The sequence below is a fragment of the Onychostoma macrolepis genome, chromosome 22 (assembly GCF_012432095.1).
Source record: "Onychostoma macrolepis isolate SWU-2019 chromosome 22, ASM1243209v1, whole genome shotgun sequence".
NCBI classification, from domain to species: Eukaryota; Metazoa; Chordata; class Actinopteri; order Cypriniformes; family Cyprinidae; genus Onychostoma; species Onychostoma macrolepis.
This window is the reverse complement of record NC_081176.1, coordinates 8,734,219-8,755,340: the sequence shown is the minus strand read 5'-3', so window position 1 is coordinate 8,755,340 and position 21,122 is coordinate 8,734,219. Positions and strand designations below refer to the sequence as shown.

The window sequence follows — 21,122 nt, the reverse complement described above, 5'->3', positions numbered from 1 at the left end:
ACTGAAAAATCTTTTATTTGGTCTACAGAATCATGGCAGCAAACTCTTTTCCCAAAGGATGAATCTCAGCTAATATAGTTTCTGGCAAGGAATCAAGCTTCTCTGCAAATAATGGTGCTGTGCATTGAGACATTAAATTGACTAAAACAACTTGCTAATTGTCCATTTGACTACCTAACAGTTCAAACAAACATTGCTCGGGGGTCTCATCTCAACTGTACCCAACAGAGTATCACATTAGTGTAGATGGCGAGGAATTGTGCTATATATGGACACTTTTTAAAGTGACAAAAATAGATCTGTTACTATGCTAATTGCCAATTAAAGGTCCAAGCAGTTCGTTTATGCAAGGATAACGGCGCCTTCAAATTCTGCAGAAGAGTCGAGCTCATTTCAAATGAATTGTAATGCTGTATTTTGGCAGCCTAAACCATATCTCCAACAAGCCAACCACTGATTTGACTGGACAAAATTTGCTCTGGGACTGTTGGGCACCCCATTTTTGCCCCGAGTAATGGATGTCTTTTATTTTGTCATCAGAATCATGGCAGCAAATGTGAAAACTGTTTCCCAAAAGGACGACTCTCTAATATAGTTTCTGGCGAGGAATCAAGCTCCTCTGCAAATAACTTTGCAGTACATAAGTAAATGAAATGCTGTGCATTGATACTTGTTAAGTTAGCAACATGCTAATTGTCTATTTGACCCCCCCAATTAGTCTGAACACAAATCTGAACTGTAACTAACAGATCTCTCTTATTTCGGGCGACAGTATCACATTGGTGTAGATGACATCTGGTGAGGAATTGTTCTATATATACATAGAAATATCTCCTACTCAAGACAATATCATGCTCTTTTTAAAGTGACAAATAAATCTGTGACTATGCTAATTGCCAATTAGATGTCCAAACAGTTCGTGTAGAAACGATTTGTTGTGATATGCAAGGATAACTGCGCCATCGATTTCTGCAGAACAATCAAGCTAATCTTTGGTTCAAATAATTCTACCGTGTTTCAGAAGCCTAAACCATATCTCCAACAAGCTATCCATTGATTTTGACTGGACAAAACTCGCTCAGGGCCAGTCTGGCAGCTCATCCTTGCCCTGGGTAATGGACGTCTTTATTTGGTCTACAGAATCATGGCAGCAGAAGTGAAAACTGTTCCCCCAAAGGATGACTCTCGGCTAATATAGTTTTTCATGAGGAATCAAGCTTCTTTGCAAATAACTGTGCAGTAAAGAAAACACAATGCTGTGCATTGATCCTTTAAATTGACTAAACCAACATGCTAATTGTCTATTTGACCACCCAACGGTCTAAACAAATCTCATCTGAACTATAACCAGCAGATCTCTTTTACTTTGGGCCACAGAATCATGTTAGTGTACATGACTCTGATCTGGTGAGGAGTTGTGCTAATAACTCCACAATGCATCAGTCAATGCCATGCTGTGCATTGGCACTTTTTAAATTGTCAAAGCCAAATATATGTGACATGAAAATTGCCAGTTTGATGGCTGAAAAGTTGTTGGCGTTTTATTGTGACATGCGACGATTCATTTCTGCCAAAGAATTGTTTTCTTCTTTGGTACAGATACTTGGACTGTGCACTTGAACATACAGTGCTGTGTTTCGCCAGCCTAAAACGTATCTCCAACATGCTAATTATTGGTTTGACTGGGCAAAACTTGCTCAAGGATTGTTTGGCTTCTTATCAATGCTCCAACTAACCAATGTCTCCACAATTCTTTCTACCAGCAAGCAGAGTTTACCCAAAGGACAGCTCTATCACATACCACTAATGCCATGTCAGAAAAATTTCAAGCTAACCTTTACTACAAATATCTTTACAGTACATTAGAAAATACCATGCTTGTTTTTAGGTACGTTTTAAGCAGCCTAAGCCAGATCTCTTACATGCTAATTGTCCATTTGATGCAAATCTGGTGCACTGTGAGAGTAAATGCAATATTGAACTTCACAACTCGACTTGACCAGATAATATCCCTCCAAACATAGACACCAAGAGAGAACCATTAGCATTGCATGAAAGTGGCTGATTTGCATGGTGGATAAGAAACCCTTCCCTTTTGTATCCTGGCTGACAACAGTATCAATGAATAATTTTAATCGTGGGAGAAATCAAATCAGCACATTAGCTGTCCTCCGTTGAGGCCTTGAGGAGCAAGAAGACCAGAGCAGAATGGTAATTCTTGTTGTTTTATCGTCTCAAGTGGCATTGGGAGATGGCCGTTGTTGTATGTTCAAATAAGGGTCAGGCCTCTTCATCTCTGGAGATCAAACATCAGAAGGGTGCAGCCGAAAGCTTGTTTCATGAGAGTCTCTTCTACTTCTTTAGAAGGTGATAGAGCAGATCCCTGTTGAAATGAGTTGTAGCTCTCGCTCTGGGTCTTTGGAATACGCGAATTCTGCTTCTGCTGCAAAAATAATACAGCAAAGTACTTGATTGCACTTAGCCTCTTTCCATGTTATCTTCTTCTGGCACCTGCCTCTATGTTTTTAGTCCAAATGCTTTAATGTTTGAAATCCCTGCTCATTAGCAACATGAAATGTGGCAACCTGAAACAAGACTATGAAGGCTTAAACCCTTTCAATTCCACAACTTGCTATAAAAAAAGGTGTGGGATTGGAGGATACAAGTTGGACAAGGGTCTTATGTTTTAATGTTCTCATGTTGACTTTTAGTCTTTAAAGCAGTTGGACACTTGCGTCAGGTTTGGCATAGAGATCTTCCGGGAATGAGACGTTTCACTGTGCTCTTTATAGCATTTTCTTCACGTTTTAGCAAAACACTTATGCTAATAGAACTGCTCCTCAGCCTCTCAAGTTGACCCTCTTTGGAAGTGATTGGTATCACTATGGGGCCTTGACCGGAAATCCAGGGTTAAGAGCCCAGGGGTTAATTAGAACTTCATAATTAAAGTAGAATGGCACATTTAAAAGGGTTTTAGACAGAATTTAAGAGCACAACTGCTGGAACTAATGGAAGTTAAAGGAGCTGCACCATGCAGTGCCGCTAAATTGGATTTCACAGATGCACCATTATTTCAGTATCAATGTCATGCACGCGTGTGTGAAATGCAGGGGCAAAGTGTGTGCTATCGTTTTGCTCTGGTGCACAGCTGAGGAAGAGCACACAGGGCTAAAGTCAGTCTTTTGTGTCAGTAGGGAAATGACTCACGAAATGGAAAAGAAGACCACATCTCTGACAGCGAGTGTAATTAAGATGTTTTTTTAAACCTAGAACACAGACTTTAGGAAGAGGAGGCGTACTGTACATGGTGTGCAATTTAAAACTTAAAAGTGCAATTAGGATTTTTATTTGTCATGCCTTTAACGTCATGTCCTCAGCTGACTGAGGCATTAACATTTTCTTTTTTTTTCCTATAAATGCTTGAATTTATGGTATGCAATGTAAGCAGTTGAGGCACAGCCACTGGGTTAGGGAAGGAATGCATTAAAGAAAACCTGCCTGAGCTTTGCCTTGAGTGGATGGCTGTGGCTGCTGTCCATGGTTCTGAAACCAAGAGCACTAATACACTAGTTAAAAAATGTGAACAGGATTCCTGTTGGAATTCAATCATCATTCAAAGCCAGTTCTAAAGAATCTGAATAGGTATTTATTCACAGGATTCTAGCATAACACAAAAACTAGACCTTTTAGAACACACGAATGCCTTTTAATCTGAAGAACACAAAACATGTTTTGAAGAATTTTGGCGTACAAATGACATTGTGGCATTTTTCAAAATATATTTTATGTTAGGCTGAAGAAAGACGAATAGATTTGAATGACATGAGGGGGAGTAAATGATTTAAATGTTTTGTGTGAACTTGAAAAATACTAAAATGTCAATTCCACTGTAAACATAATAATTAATGAGTATTTGCCAGTGCAACCAAAAATACTTCTGTTTAAGATGGATTATCTGAAAACAAGTCATAGGCCTGGTTTCACAGACAGGGCTTATACTATGCCAGGATTAGGCCAATTAGGACATTTAAGTCATTTTTATACACATGCCATACAAAAAACATTACAGGTGTCCCTCTTGAGACAAAGCAAAGGCATTGATATATTTTAAGATCAATCAGTGCAAGTTTATTTCAGTTGAAACAGCTCAGACTTGCATTTTAGTCCGGGACTAGGTTTAACCCTGGTCTGTTGTCTTTGATTTTTAAGTAAATTTATGTTAATCTCAATGCATGGGTCATTCATATGTTTATAACAACTATTCAAGCAGAGCAATATACATAATCGCACTGTGTGATTGTATAAAAATAATATTCACTGTACTTGGACAAACGTGGATCCTGGATATCATACTTCAACCAGATCCTCACAAAGGTAAGTTGCAAAGTGGACCGCGTACATCTCGTATCTGTCTGAGGACAGCGCGCAATCCAACGGGAGGCGCGAGAGCGCAACAGATGATGTGCGCGCACGACGGGAACGCGCTATTCTGTTGGAAAGTCGTGGAACAGAAACTCTGCGCTCAGTCTCAGTGCGAGGACTTGGAGTTCCCCTCAAGAAGGAGTCATTTCACGTCATGTCTTTCTGGTATTGCTCTGGACGCTTCAAAGATGCGCGCACTCCTCAGGCGTTTGGAGACTCCAACTGGATGCTTATTCCGCCGCGCGCTGAAGTTAACGCGACCCTAAAGGGATGAAAACTCTGCTGTCATCATCGTCAGCGGGAAAGGGTTCACATGATGACTTCAGACCTGTTGCTGGTTCTCCAAAAGTCCTCGATCTGACAATGGTTAACTGCTTCAATTCCTCTAGCTCCAACAGCACGACCGTCAGCTCGGATGGGGCTCCGTTCCCCGGGTACACGATGGTCATTCTGGCGATCCTCATGATAACTCTGGTGGTCGTGGTGGTGGTCGGGAACGCGTTGGTTATTCTCGCGTTCGTCGTGGACAAGAGCCTCAGAAATCAATGCAATTACTTCTTCCTTAATCTGGCTATATCGGACTTCCTTGTTGGTATGTATAAACGTGCGTTTTAATTAACTTCAACTCAAAATGCTTCATAAGCGCTTGTTTTTTGTTTTGTTTGGTTTTTTGCATTGCAATTGTGCATGTGAATATAAGATATTACATCTCTTAAAAAATGATGTGCATGTCATCGAGCAATGGGAAACCCTTAGTTCTACAGGATCAAAGCGTTCTGGAAATCCTAATATACTGTACATCTGATGAGATCTGTGGGGATATTGGCTTTGATAGACACCCAAATGAGAGTGCAAAGAAAAGTTTCATAGATTAGGCTACACCTTGCTCGATAAGACATGCAAGTGTAGCTGATGAGTAATGCCGGATCGATCAGACAGATGTACTGGATGTGCAACACCGTGATCGATGCCAATCCTGATATCTAGGCTGCAGCGTGGCTGATGTGTACATAATGCAATTTAATAACAGCAAATCAAATATGCACAACATTCTTTAAATGAAGTGTTTGATTTTGCACAGAAATTACATAAAATGTACAAAAATAACATTTATGAGATGCATCATTCAGTATTGATAATCTCAAAATGGTCAACAATGGCCGAAATTGGACTGGTTTTAGTGCATTGCTTTTTCACCCAGTTTTGCAAGTCAGTATTCATTAGCATGGCCTGTTGCCAAATGATAAATGTACATTCTCGTAGCTGCGCTGACTTTTAGAGTGTGTGCCTGTTAATAATCCTGACTGCACAACTCGCATTCCCTACCACATTACTGCTTTGCAGGAAATGAATTCAGAGGGAATTATTACATAAACCACATTTCTCCGGTTTTGTCTGCTCTGACCTCATCTTGTAAACCAGGAGAGTGATTAGACCACTCCCAACAGCAACCACAACAAAAGTTCATTTTCTCCAAGGAATACAAAATGAGTAGGTCAAGCCTCGCAAATACACAGACATGGTCCTGCATACTTATTTTCCAATTCCGACATTATTTGCATTGGTTTAATTTTCTTTTTGCTTGTGAATTTTGAGTAAATATAGTGTGAAATACGTGTTTGTCTTATTTTCTGTCATTAAATTGTATTTTGTATATTATATGTGACTCTGGAGCACAAAAGCAGTCATGAGCAGCACAGGTATATTTGTAGCAATAGCCAACAATACATTGTATGGGTCAAAATGATTGATTTTTCTTTTATGCCAAAAATCATTAGAATATTAAGTAAAGATCATGTTCCATGAAGATAGTTAGTAAATTTTCTACAGTAAATATATTAATTTTTGATTAGTAATATGCATTGCTAAGAACTTCACTTTTGGACAACTTTAAAGGCGATTTTCCCAATATTCAGATTTTTATTTTTATTATTTTTTTTTATTTATCTATCCTAACAAACCATACATCGATGGAAAGCTTATTTATTCAGCTTTCATGTGATGTATAAATCTCAATTTCCAAAAATTGACCGGTGTTATGACTGGTGTTGTGGTCCAGTGTCACATAGCATTATATTGGGCGATGAAACCCCCACAATGGTTGTCCTAAAGCTAACCAGATCCAAATTTCCCAATGTGCCATACATTTTTATCATTTCCAGTAATTGAAAGTGAATGGGGATCCAGGTTGTCAAGCTCCGAGCTTAACTATTTTTATCAGTAATTTTCAGTATTTCATATATATGTATTAATAGGTGACGCTTTTCTTGCTTCATCCACTATATGAAGACTCAAATTTCCCAATGAGCCATACATTTTGTCTCTTATTTTTAGACAATACTCTTGGCATGCTTTCTTAGCAAAGCAGGCTCTGAGGTGGAAAAATGAACGATTACGCCAATCCATCTGCAGTACCAAAACAGAGACCTTTAGTTCTGTGCTGCTCTGTGGTGCGCTGGCACCATAAATCATTGGCTTGGATTAAGAGTGCATTAAGACATGAGATCCTATCTGCAGTTCATTTCAAGATCCGCATGGCCTCTCGGTCTATTCACCAAACCCTCTCTGCTTGCTTGAGTGTTTATTTGCAGCTCACAGGCATTAGTGTTCAGCCGATGTAGTGCTCAGTGGAAGTTCTTTGGAAAAAAAAATAAAACAACTTGGTTCGAGAGATAGGAGGTGCCGCTCTATCTGAAAACGTGCCCACTTGGTTTAGATAAAGAGCCCAACAAAGCACTGCTTTTTTCCTCAAATGCCAACCAGCTCAAAAGTTCTAAATAATAGAGCCATGGGTGTGTATTTGACAGTATGATAGATGTGAAGTCTCAGTGTCCTTCAAGGACTAGGCAGTGATGAGATTGCTGTTTTGTATTCCTTTGTGAAAATGCTTTCTCTTGATGCTTCTAGGTGCGGAAATGCAAGAGAAAGAGGTAGAGAGCTCAGAAAGCAGTCACCGTTCCCTTTGCAGCTCGATGGCTTTTTGATAATGGCTCAGGTTTATCGGTCACATTGTGAAGTGACTCCTTCGTGACATGATCCATTGATTTTGTGCTCTGAAGAGCCTATTATATCCTGACTAGCGTGTGGCCATTGATACCAGCCGAGGTCTGTATATAATACATTAAAACGTGATGTGTCTCTGTCTTTCCAGGGGCTTTTTGCATCCCAGTCTATATGCCCTATATCTTGACGGGCAGGTGGATGCTGGGTCGAGGACTGTGTAAGCTGTGGCTTGTGATGGACTACTTGTTGTGCACGGCTTCCGTCTTCAATATCGTCTTAATCAGCTACGATCGCTTCCTGTCCGTTACCCGAGCTGTAAGTATCAACATCCAATTAGCCTACTTAAAGTAATAGTCAGTAAATGTCAGTCCAAACCTGCATGTTACTGAAAGTGCAGGGTTGTCGAGCTCCAGAAGTTAGATTATATTGATCTATTTTTATCAGGACTCTTCGGTATTGCATTAAATATATTAAAGGTTGACATTTTTCTTGCTTCGTCCACTATATATGGGTTTATGTTTTCTCAACACAGTGCATTCTGGTGTATCTGTTCTTCCAAAGACAAAATCATAGTAGTTTTTCATCAAAATAGACCAAAAATAAACCAACCTCTGCTCAATCCCAATCAATTCCTGATAGACAAAATGAAGTCTTTCCCCTTTTGTGTAAACATCTAATTTGTTTCAAAGAGAAATTAGCAGTGCATCATCTGAGACACAAAGAAAAACTTGTAAGCAATTACAATATTCAGTGTTTGCAACCCATTTTTTTGTTCATAATGTCAGAAACATTTAATGTTCTTCAAATATTCCAATTGTTGTCTCCCACAAACACATGCAAACCAAGTTTTCGCTTGGTGCCTCAGATGATGCACTGCAAATTTCCCTTTTGTCTGAAACAAATGAGTTGTTCACAAAACCCACAAGACGCTGAAGACAGTGTTATTGCAATCAGATGAATAATAAGCGAATGACTTGCTGCCCCGGCGACAGATCTTAGATAAGAGCGGCTCACCAGACGGATGAAGCTCGCATCCTCTGTGGATCCAGCGTTCAACTGCTCTATGGTCATGAATTTTTCAGTACAATTTACTGCAAATATCCACTATGTTAGTCGCGGACGGCATCATCAATTTATATTCATAGTGAGTCAACCTTAAGAGCAGTAGGTTATTAAAAAAAATCCAAACTTGGGCTCTGTTCCAAAACCAGTTGAGCTGCCTTGCTGTCTACATCCCAACTGAAATGAACTTCATAAATAACCAATTTTGAATGTTTCAGTGTATATACACTTCAAAATAAAGGTTACAAAGGAAGATTTTCACAGCAATACCTTAAAAGATCTACTTTAGGTTCTCCAAAGAACCTTTTAGTGAACAGTTCTTAAAAGAGCAATTCTTTCTTAGAGTAAAGAACATTTGAATCATCTAAAGAAGCTTTTGTGGAATGGAATGTTTCCATTGATGTTAAAGGGGTAGTGCCATGGAATCTCTGTTCACGATCTCCTCGTTATTGCTCACCAGCACCTGTCAGCACTCATCAGCTCCACTATATCTGCACACTCTCCACACTCCCTCCTCGTCCGGTCTACAGTTCACTACCCCGAACCGTCACCAGACGCTGTGTGCACTAACCTGTGTATATTTACCTTATAGTTCTCCAACGTTTCTCCTGCGATCCTCCAGCGAAGTATCCAGTCATCTCCGGTTCCCGACCTCCATCGATCCTGTGAAAGAGACTCACTTCAGTTCCCAGCTAAGACTCTAAGAATTGTGCAAAGCGTCAAGATACTCACCTGCCTTTCTCTCCACACGATCAGCATTACCTGTCAATAAACCATCCTGTTGTATCACTTACCTGTTTGTGTCTGACCCATTTGCACAACTATACCATGGACTTCCTATTTTCTAACGATGAGAATTCGCTCCTCACAGTTTTCCAGGATGGCTGTCCTATTGAGGATTATGTTGAGGAATTTCTCGATCTTTCCTATAGGGTTCCATGGAAAGAAATAACCCTGAAAACAGTCTTCTGGGGTGGATTAGATGATCAGCTGAATCAGCAGATGCCGGCGTCTGATACCATCTGTTCTTTGGAGCGGTATATCGAATATGCACTGTGGCTAAGTGGTTCGTCCTTTTCTGTAGGTGAAGCAAGCCCGCCGCCGTTCGGGCTCCCTCAAGCCTGCTGGCTTCAGCCCCAGAGATCCTGGATATGGCGCTTCCCCCAGAGTTCTCGGCTCCTATCCTTACCCCAGAGTCTCCCAAGTCTCCACTGGTCCCATCCAGCTACCCATTGTCTCCTGAGCCTCCTTCGTCCCCTAAGTCTCCTGTGATGGTCAGCCCCGCTCCTCGCAAGCATCCTCCAGAGCCTGCCTCTCCAGGGCCAGTCCCGTCCAGCCCTCCATCGTCTCCTACGTCTCCGCTGGTCCCGCCCAGCTCCGCGCCTCCAGACTGCCCCCAAGTGCCTGAGCTTCCAGAGCGCCCCTAAGTGCCCGCTCGTCCAGAGCGCCCACCAAACTCCATAGTTTCCCCCTGGAAAATTTTGGGGGCCATATACCATGGCTGCCTGAGACCCCTGACCTGCCATGGCCGCGGGACTCCCCTGACCTGCCATGGCCGCCTGAGACCCCTGATCCGCCATGGCTCCCGTGTTTCCTGTTCCGCCCTGGAGGCCACCCCAGTGTTCCTGTCCTGCACCGGCCTCCCCGGTGGAATTGTTACGGCACAGGACGCGCCATCCGCGAGGGGATGGTAATGTCAGGGAATCTCTGTCACCAGCCCAGTCACCACACTCACCTGTTCACAATCTCCTCGTTATTGCTCACCAGCACCTGTCAGCACTCATCAGCTCCACTATATCTGCACACTCTCCACACTCCCTCCTCGTCCGGTCTACAGTTCACTACCCCGAACCGTCACCAGACTCTGTGTGCACTAACCTGTGTATATTTACCTTATAGTTCTCCAACGTTTCTCCTGCGATCCTCCAGCAAAGTATCCAGTCATCTCCGGTTCCCGACCTCCATCGATCCTGTGAAAGAGACTCACTTCAGTTCCCAGCTAAGACTCTAAGAATTGTGCAAAGCGTCAAGATACTCACCTGCCTTTCTCTCCACACGATCAGCATTACCTGTCAATAAACCATCCTGTTGTATCACTTACCTGTTTGTGTCTGACCCATTTGTGACAGATAGTTCACCCACAAATAAATTCTGTCATTAATTACTCACCCTCATTTCGTTCCAAACCCGTAAGACCTTCGTTCATCTTCAGAACACAAGTTAAGATATTTGTAATGAAATCCGATAGCTTTCTAACCCTCCATAGACAGCACCCGAAAGAACCCAGAAGAGAACAAATCGTTGAATAAAGTCACAGTTTTTTTTTTCTTTGTGCATAAAAAGTATTCTCGTAGCTTCAAAAAATTAAAAAAGTTGATTCTTACTACATTTCTGGGCCTTGAACGTAGTAGTTTCCTTGCTGTCTATGCAGGGTCAGAAAGCTCTCGAATCTCATTAAAAACATATTATTTTGAGTTCCAAATAGGATCGAAGGTCTTACTGGTTTGGAACGACATGAGGATGAGTAATTAATGACAGAATTTAAATTTTTGGGTGAACTATCCCTTTAAAGATTCTTCATGGAACCACTGATGCCAAATAAAGAGCCTTTATTTTTAAGAGTTTATGAAATGCTGCCCATAGAATTTGGCCGATTCATTGCAGTATAATTATGCTTCCTATCTTTTAGAACAGCATTTTGCATCAAAAGTGCACAGACAATGCCTTAAACTGATTCCTACACGGGTAGCTCACTAGAAAATTGGTTTGCTTTGTAACGAATGTAAAAAAGTACAGGAAGTACTTTTTGGTCCTGTATTGCACTGCACCGCTGTATTGTTGCATAAGTGTTTTTTGTCCATCTCAGTCATTCTAGTGGCTTGACTGAATTCTGGTTTATGACTGGCATGCTACAGACAGCTATTTTGGACATGCAGGCAGCTGCCCAGTGATTCTGTGGGGCTGTAATGACTCACGGGGAGTGACTATAACAAGGCTGCCCACTCTCCTGACCTTTACATCCTGAGAGAGGCCTCTGATGAAAAGCATACGGCTAAAAGTCATGTCTAAAACAGGCAACTACCCACCATGGCTACTGTAAGGAAACCAGATATATGCGTTAAGGTTTAATTGGAGATCTGAACAGGGTTACCCAGGTAAAAATAAAGTATACTTGAATGCACTAAATAATACTTAAGTACAAGCAAGTACATTTGTAGTACATTCTTATTTTTGTGCTAAATAAAATTACACTGTAAATACACTAATTAAAAATATATTTCTACTTCAGTAGTACTTCAGTGCACTTGAAAAAGTATACTAAATACCACTGATATTTAAATTGGTTTTTAGTGCATTGAAATAATGTATACTACTGTAAAAATCTACAGAGAAGTTTTATAAGTGTATTTCTTAAAAGTGTGCTCTGAATGCTTTAAAAATTTGTTCAATCTTAGTCACTTTTATATAGTAATCCTAAACTTAAATTAAATTGATTTTATTTAAAAATATATTACTAACGTACTAGTTATAAGTACATTTTCCCAACTGTGGTACTTAAGTATACTTAATATAAATGCAGTAATTAGGCACTAACACTTAAAATTGATTTTAAATATAGTCAGATATAGTACACCAAATATACAGAAGTGTTTAATAACTGCATTTTAAAAAATGTGCTATGAATGCTTTACATATTTTTTTTATACTATCATCAAGTTTTAATACATTAATACTAAACATAAAAAGGTAATGGGTTTTCATGAAAAATACAGTAGAAATGTATTAATTACAAGTAAAACCCTACTAAAATTCACAATTTAACAGTAATTTGATCCTTTAGTCCTTCTTAAGGTAAACTTAAGATCATCTAAGTGTACTCAACTGTGCTATTTTGAGACGCCATGAATATGAACTAAAATGCGCTTTTAACATACTGTCTTTGTATTTAAAAAATGTATTTAGTTAGCACTTGTAGTACACTTGAACCCATCTTTCATTCACTAGTACACTCAAGTGCACTACAAGTGGTAGCTAAATACATTTTTTAAATACAAAGGTAGTATGTTAGAAGCGCATTTTAGTTCATATTCATGGTGTCTCAAAATAGCACAGTTGAGTACTAAAGGATCATTTTTAGTATATTAAGTACAAAATTAGTGCGCGAAAATAGAGCACTTTAAGTACATTATGGAAGTGTTCTGAAGTGTTTTTTAGTGCACTTTTTTCACCTGGGTTGAGGAGTAAAACCGAAAGCAGACATGCTACTAACTTAATCTTTTTCAGTACCAAGCTTCTTAATCCAGTCACTATTTTATGTCCGTAATTTGAGGAAGTAATCAAATATACGCTTCTATCTCTCTCAAATATAGCACTGGCAAGACATTATAGTGAATCGGTTCATTCGGTTGTAAAAGTGTACATTTATCTGTCCAAGTTTAATGCTGTCACTCTAATCAAGATTCATTCATTAAAATCCATCGTTTTTGAGCGAGATAAATACTGCTCTGATTAAATTATTAATTATATTGTCTGAAAGTTATATATTTGAAAAATATCACCCGTTTGAATTGCTTTAATGTAGTTGTCTGCTTTTTATTCGTAGCTTGTTGTGTATCTAACTGGGTTTTAAGGAGTAGCTGCCCATCGATGAACTGCTTTAAATCACGAGTTGCTTGTAGAGTTGGATCTGAAGTGGCTGTCAGCTTTGAAAACCACGTGGCTGCACACCAGCTCTTCTGGTGAAATCATAAAAGGAAGGAAGGGGAAGGAAGTTCAATATTTTTTTCCATTCAGTGTGTGCATTTATCTCCATTGCAAACAGCGAAACGATGTTGAATTTGGGTTCTTGAGGTCCTTAAATAACCTCTCTTCACATTCAACTAAACTGTTGAGCAAAATAAGCTCGGAAAACATGGGAACGATGCCCTACTGTGAAAGACGAATGCGCTGAGCGAAAATGGCGTTAAAGCCCATTTCCCAGCCCTTAAACGGCCTTTGACGTTCCAGAGCAGGGTTTGGGCGAATTATGAAACGCAAATATTGATTTCCTGCGGAAAATATAGTATCAAAATTGTTAAGAAACATTAGGGCATAGATATGCGCTATAATTCACGAGATCTTGCAGATGTGCTGAAAGGTAATTTAGCTGCTTGTGACTGAATATCTGGAGAGTAACTTTTAATAGATTATGCAATGACATCTCAGCAGTTTATTCCCCCGTGGCTTCATGCATAATGTAATAAAATTTGCATATTTTGCGAATACATTTCTTATCCAGCTCTTCTGAAGTATTCATTGTTTAATGTCGTTACTTCCTGTTGACAACATGTCTATGGGCTTTATCTGAGATTGCTTTTGAAAGAGTAACGATCCGTCATCCGTCATAAATGACAAAGTTAAATGCTTTTCAAACCTCAAATGTCATTTCAACAAGACTTGTCAGTAATTGAAAGTAGTATCAGTGGCATTTGACAAGCACGTCTGGCTTTAATTATTTTCCTTGGTGGTGAATTATTTAAGTAAGAGATGGTTCTTTCCTTAAGTGCGTTCTGTACAGATTATTTGATTTTGGGGTGAAATATAATCTGGATAAATGAATTGTATATAAAAAAGCTTCTCCTCTATTAAAGCAGTAGTGCTTATCGAATGGGCAGAACATCAAAACTGAAATGGGCATTATATCAACAAAACCTCTCCATCTCCAGTGTCCCAGAATCCAGTTCAAGGGCTTTAGAAGGTGTGAAATACCGTGATGTTTGTCTGAGGTAGTTACCGACATATTCCTCACTCCCTAAAGACTATTATTTGCTGTAATTTCAGGGCTGAAATGGCATTAGTTCATAACAACAAAATCACCCTTGAGGGCTCCTGTCTTTTTACGAATAGATGATTCCTTTCTCTGGTTGTCATCTTTCCAATTGTCATTTTTAAATTACTGAAATGAAAAGCGTTTCAGGCTTGACTCTAGAGAGTGAGGTGCTATGGCAAAGACGGTCACACTGTCCATCAGCCAAGACAATTACGCTTGTCAATTATTCATTGCTGTATTTCAGAAGATGTACAGTTAATTTCAAAGGCCTCTAAATTATCAACATGGTCAAAACTTAGAAAAACATGATTGATAGTTGATACTTTTTTTATCCAGTAAAAGCTCTTTTAGTGTGATTGGACAAATGTCCACCTTCAGCTCGTGCTTCAAGTGTCTTTTTGCTCTCAAATCTTTACTAATTTCATTTAATCAAGTAAATGTCAGAGTAACTGTAGTAATAGTTCTAGCCGGACTGAAGCAGCTCAGCTTTGCTTGATTCTCCATCAATCATATTTTAGAAAAATCAGCGAGTCTCAAATCTGATCATCAGGATCTTTTGAGGAGCGTTTGTGAAAGCTTTACTTTCACTGTTCCTCAGCGGAAGAATGATCTTCATCTCACATCTTCTGAGGAGCGTTTATTTCTTCATCTCTCAATCATCATTGCATTGCATTATGTGTTTGGATCATTAAATCTCATCTTACTAAGACATAATATTGGAGATATAGAGCGACCGCTGATATTTAGATCATTTTATGTCAGTATCTGCATAGTATACTGTTATAAAGATCTCAGTGAATTACAATTACATGCACCAGAATTTTATCATATAAATATCAGCATCTGCAGCAGATTGCATATTTTCGCTCAGTTTGAGTCTCTGAATAAAATTAACATTTTTTTTTTTTTTTTTTCATATTCTCACCATATCAGACTATATGAGCCATAAATGCCTGATGGATCACATATAATACTCAAACACGTATGAAATTCTAAAAATATTTTGTCTGAAGGTTCAACAAGCATTCCATTTTAATATATATATATAATAATAGGCTTATATATATATATATATATATATATATATATATATATATATATATATAAGCCTATTATTTCATATAGGCTTTACAGGGTTATAAATCTGAAACTGCCTGTGCAAATCCTTCTATTTTGCATTCTTTTTTTATGAAGGCAGTAGAGCGAAAGGCAGCTCGCTAGGTTTTGAAACAGAGCCACAGGAAGTTGTTTCTAAAAAAAGGTAGGAAAAAAAAAAACGCTATTCATGCTGTAAAGTGTTTTAGTCACATGTCTTGATCTTTTATTAAATGTAAATTGTATTTTCATGTCATCAGATTAATCGGACATGCTGATTAACTTGTAATAGCCACATTAGTCGAACTGGTCCAAATCATTAGCTCACAGTATAACCGATCAGTTCTGCAGTACAGAAATTGGTTCTTTTTCCTCGCAGTGCTCTGAATCATAGGCTGCGAATTGAATAAATCATGAAGAAGAAGAGGCAGTCACACTCAGTGTGCGTAGATTTTATTGAGTGCGATAGCTGCCAGGGATCACTCGCATGCCAATTTATGACTCTATTTTATGTCTCTCTCGTTTGACTTTAATCTTTCGTCTTATTCCATAGGTGAGGTACCGGGCCCAGCAGGGTGTCACTCGTCTGGCAGTGGTCAAGATGTTGGCGGTGTGGGTTTTGGCATTCCTCCTCTACGGACCAGCCATCATCTTCTGGGAACTAATGGTGGGAGAAAGCATCGTTCCGGAGGACGAATGTTTCGCCGAGTTCTACTGCACCTGGTACTTCCTGCTCTCCGCGTCTACCTTCGAGTTCTTCTCTCCGTTCATCTCCGTGGCCTTCTTCAACTTCAGCATCTATCTCAACATCCAGCGGCGGAACCGGAGTCGCATGGCGCACGTGGAGGCCGAAAAGGAGGACGGCTGGAGGGTCATCGACGGACAGGCCTCGTCCGTTTTCTTCGTCAAAACGCGCAAGGTGTCCTCAAGCGAGCCGGCGGCCGTTTCGGCTGCGATCGAAGACGAGGAGGAGGTTTCGCCGTCGTCCAGCGGCGATCCCAGCAGCACCCACTCCGTGTCTTTGACAATGAAGACGACCATTAAAAAGCGAGGGTTGCTCAGCGGTTGGGTAAGGACGCGCATAATACGAGCACAGGAGGTATCGAATCCATGCGCCCCGTGCAGAAGCGGAGGACACGCGCGTCTCTCCAGAGATAAGAAGATTGCCAAGTCCTTGGCAGTCATAGTGTGCGTTTTTGGGGTGTGTTGGGCACCGTACACTCTCCTTATGATCATACGGGCGGCCTGCAGCGGTAGCTGTGTGGAACATCATTGGTACGAAGTCACTTTTTGGCTCCTTTGGCTCAACTCGGCCATCAACCCTTTCCTCTACCCGCTTTGCCACAGCAGCTTTCGCCGGGCCTTCGCCAAGATTTTGTGCCCCAAGCGACAGTCTGTTCGACCACATGAGGAAAGCCCATCCTGCCAGTGACAATCTGACAGCAACAGAAGGGATTTAACACTTTCACACTGAATATTGAAGGATGAAATAAAAGCACCAAGGCAAGAAAGCCAATCATTTCCGCCCAAGCAAATTCCACAAAGGAAATCCATGTCATTACTTGATGGAGTAGCATGTTTTGTTCTTCTTTGATGAATAAGAGTCTTTGACCTTTTATTGATGGATATAAACAGTGCAACTAACAGTGCTGTTGTTATTTGTCTATCTCTTGTCTTGCAGTAACATAGGAGCGGAGTTGTTTCACTCTTGTTAGCTAATGTAAGTTGCATGTTCTGGGACATCTGTGGTGAAAAAGTGATGCAGCTTGTGTTCAGAACATATTCAGCTGACAGTTTTGCCCATATCAACATTATTTATTGACTGTTGTATATTCCACTTCATTGACTCAGCGAAGAAGAAGTGATCTATGTGAGAAGGTTTTACAACTCAAATGAGAAAAGACAAATATAAGGTGTGTTCTACCACTAAATACATTAGCTTCACAGTCAGACTCTGAAATCTGTATCACCTGCTATGGACAAGACTGAAACTAATAATGTTTTTGAATGCCAGTTTTGTGGAATTTATGTGAAATGTGAATTACGTTATTGATATATCAGTTTACAATAATGAAATGAATGAATACATTTTAAAGGAATAATGCACTTCTTTCATTTTAAGATATTTGCGGATTGTCCATAGTATTTTTTTTTCCTCAAGTCTTTATTTCTCATCATTTTTATAAGCTGAAAATCTTGAAAATGTCAATCAATTCTTATATGAAAGAATTGGAATGTAGCAACTGTGTCATGTGGATAATGTTTATGGTGCTTTTTTTTTTTTTTTTGGTCATTTATAATGATCAGCCCTGATCCTTTTTTTTTTAAAGCCCTCTCTGGACTTTCAACAACGTCTTTGTGTTTCACGGAGGAAATAGCCACAAATAGACATGACACAATTTTAATTTTGGGGCATCTCTTTAAGATTTGTGTTTTTATTTTTTTTTCTTGACTAGATTCATGGTTACAGTGTCATTGTCAACAACACTGAAAGCATTAAAATTGCTTTTTTTAATTTTTTTTTATAAAGAGTATAACTGTATAACTTAGAATGTTTTAAAACTTGTTTACAATGATTTCAATGTTTTTGGTGTTTTTTTTGAAGTCCTTATAAAAGCAACACAAAAAAACATTTTGTGATTTTGTGCATGCCAAGGTTTCATCTTGGACCAGTCAGACTGTGCATTCAATTTCAAAGTCGTCGAGAGATTTGATAAATTATGGCCTTTATGGATTTAACCAAGTTATCCAACTGAGGCCAATTTCATATTTGTAGCTACGATTCAGTGCCTCCCAAATTCTTTGAGATTAATTTGACTGAATTTGTTCATATCACAGAGGGTAACATGGATAATCTCCCAAAAGCTCTAGAAAAAGTTTAACAAGGTCCAAAGGCAAGGTTTTCGTTTCCCCCTGGAACAGGCAACAGGATGATCTTTTGTTTGATATTCAAACCATATTGGTCAATAATTATAGTCTGAATTAAAAAGGCCCGAAACGCGTAGCAATCACAGTAGTGTTTTTGCATACACCTCTAAAAACTCAGGTCATATCCCTGGAGCAGTCGCCACGCTTCTGCGGCTCTGATCTGCTTTTTGCTTCAGTGAATTAGTAAATGGCTTTTTTTCCAGATGGCTTTGAGAGCACTCTATTTATCAGTGCTGTTTGGAGCTCAAGTTAATTAAACCCCATTGACAAGCATCCTCATCAGATCCTTGAATTTGAAAATCTAGAATCTCTTAACCAGGTGATGCTGTTGCACTATATGGTGTCTATGTAAAGTGAACGAGGGGACAGACATGGTTGTTTACATGATCAATGGTTCGAGCATTTAGAGAGCAGCGTTTGAAGTGACGTCTTGATATTTTCTACTTGACAGTTCAAGAAAAGATGTGGTTTAATGTATCTTTCTTGCATGCTCCTTTTGTAGCCGTGCAGCAAATAGAAAAGCAGAAAATTGGCATGACAGTCGGGGAGCGGGAATGTTGGTTTTAGATTATTAGGCATTGTGTACATGCACACAATTCTTCAAAAACTATCAAAGGAAACTGCTGGCAACAGGTCATACTACCATCGAAACGGATCAGCATGAACCTTCGCTCTGAGCATCCCATCGCCTACGGATGATAACCTCCCACATAAATGTGTGGATGTCAGGCTGTCCTGAATTTACGCTGATAGAATAAAACGCACAGCAATAAATTTGTGGCCAAACACCTTTGAAGATGTTCCACTGAATTGCGGAAGTCTGACTGACTCAAGCTGTTAGCAAGAACCAAGCTTAAGGGTTTAACATTACAATGCAATGTTGGGGGGCAAGTTTGATTGGGAGCTCATATCATAATTAACACCCTTACAGTTATAAGAAGGTCATTTACTCAGCTTAGACCACCGTTCTTTGGGGTTCAGGCTGGTTTATGCTAGTTTGGTGCTGGTCTAAGTATTGGAACAACTCAACTGCTAAAACATGTCTACCAGCATGGTCTTTCTGATAAAGCTGATTGACCATGGTGGTTTTGTTGGCTATGCTAGTTCTGGCAAATGCTAATTCCAGCAAAACAGTAACCAGACAGAAGTAGATAAGTTAAAGGGTTAGTTCACCCAAAAATGAAACTTCTGTCTTTAATTATTCATGTCGTTCGAAATTCGTAAGACCTTCGTTCATCTTCAGAACACAAGTTAAGATATTTTTGATGAAATCCGAGAGCTCTCAGACCCTGCATAGACAGCAAGGGAGCTACCGCGGTCAAGGCACAGAAACGTAGCGGAAATATCTTAATTTGTGTTCTGAAGATGAACAAAGGTCTTACGGGTTTGGAACGACATGATGATGAGAAATTAATGACCAAATTTTCATTTTTCGGTGAACTATCCCTTTAAAATGACCCCATCTCTGGTTTGATGGTTGAATGGTTGATTTGATCAAGGTTAATGTGTTTTTGACCATGATTTGCTGTCTTTACTGAGGTAAAATTGAATGACTTTAACCATTAAAATCACCTGCAAATCTTGCTTTCTATGCTAGTGTCTTGGTGGTAGGCTTTTGTGGGCGCTGTGTCTGGCAAAACATTCACCAGACAGAAGTATATCAATTAAAAGAAGCCGTCTGGTAGCTGTTATAACTTGGTAAGGCAAGCATCTTAGTGGTCGGTTTTTGTGGGTAACTTGAGTAGTGGAATTTGATTAGTTCATATGAACTCTATTTAGTTAAAATAGTCTGACTTGATGTGACTTAGGGGGTGCATGGATCAAAACAGGTTGGGAAACACTGGGCTAGATGCCCTTACTCAGATTGCTAATATGGAAATTCTCGGTCCCCGGGCTTCCACAATCCCAAAGATTCTAACACCTAATTACCAGCCGCACCTGCGGCTCCTGTAGATTATGACCCAGATTTTGTGAGACCTTTGCAGTGAATGTCACAGGCGTTCACCACATTGTTCACCTTCCGGCACAGCAGGCACCACAACAGTCATTAAGGCTAACAGACAGCAGCATGATAAAGTCAGAGGCATGATAGGGCACTAAAGGACACAGTTTGTGCCAATTTAAAATCATACAAGCACAACAAACTCGACGGGGGAAGCTGTCCTGCACAGCAACCTGTTGTGCATAATGTGCCGTCATTTTCATACCACTACATTATGCATTGTATTTTGCCAATATTAATGTGTTTTTGACCATGATTGCTTTGATTTTTTTATCTTACATTAGAGCTTCTGAGCAGATGTGAGTATTATTTTGGTGCCAGTTTGATTTCCTTCTGTCACGCACCGTTTGTTGTGTTTTCTGTGGTAAAAAGCAAGTTTGATTAAATTCATGGTTGGCGATCGATTTTTGCAAGTCCACGTTTCAATTTCATCTCCCGAAAAACCCATTTAAGTAGTTTGGATGTTGTCAATGTGTGGTCATATTCCCCATCAAGAGAATTGTTCTTTTTACGTTAAGCTGCAAAACTGACAAAAAATCACTCTATATTGAATCAGCTTTAACGTCATATTTTGAATGCATTCTAATGCAAAACATACGGATTGACACGATGGCAAGTAAATGTCAGAATTGTTGGATGTTAGGTCGCTTTGGATAAAAGCATATACTAAATGACTGCTGGCTTACAACTGTTAAAAGATTATTGGTATATTTATTTATGTTTATGAATGATGGTAGCTTATTCAGACCCCTTTACAAACGCACTAGATCATCTACACATCCAACCACCCACCCACACACA

The 21,122-nt window shown here is 39.6% G+C and overlaps 1 protein-coding gene across 1 annotated transcript; it reads left to right on the top strand.

Moving 5' to 3' along the window:
- Positions 1-3,888: 3,888 nt before the first annotated feature.
- LOC131530032 (histamine H3 receptor) lies at positions 3,889-17,810 on the top strand. Its single transcript, XM_058760081.1, has 3 exons — positions 3,889-5,014; positions 7,574-7,740; positions 15,945-17,810. Exons 1-3 carry the CDS (start codon positions 4,693-4,695, stop codon positions 16,821-16,823), a joined length of 1,368 nt encoding a protein of 455 aa, XP_058616064.1. The 5' UTR covers positions 3,889-4,692; the 3' UTR covers positions 16,824-17,810.
- Positions 17,811-21,122: the final 3,312 nt, after the last annotated feature.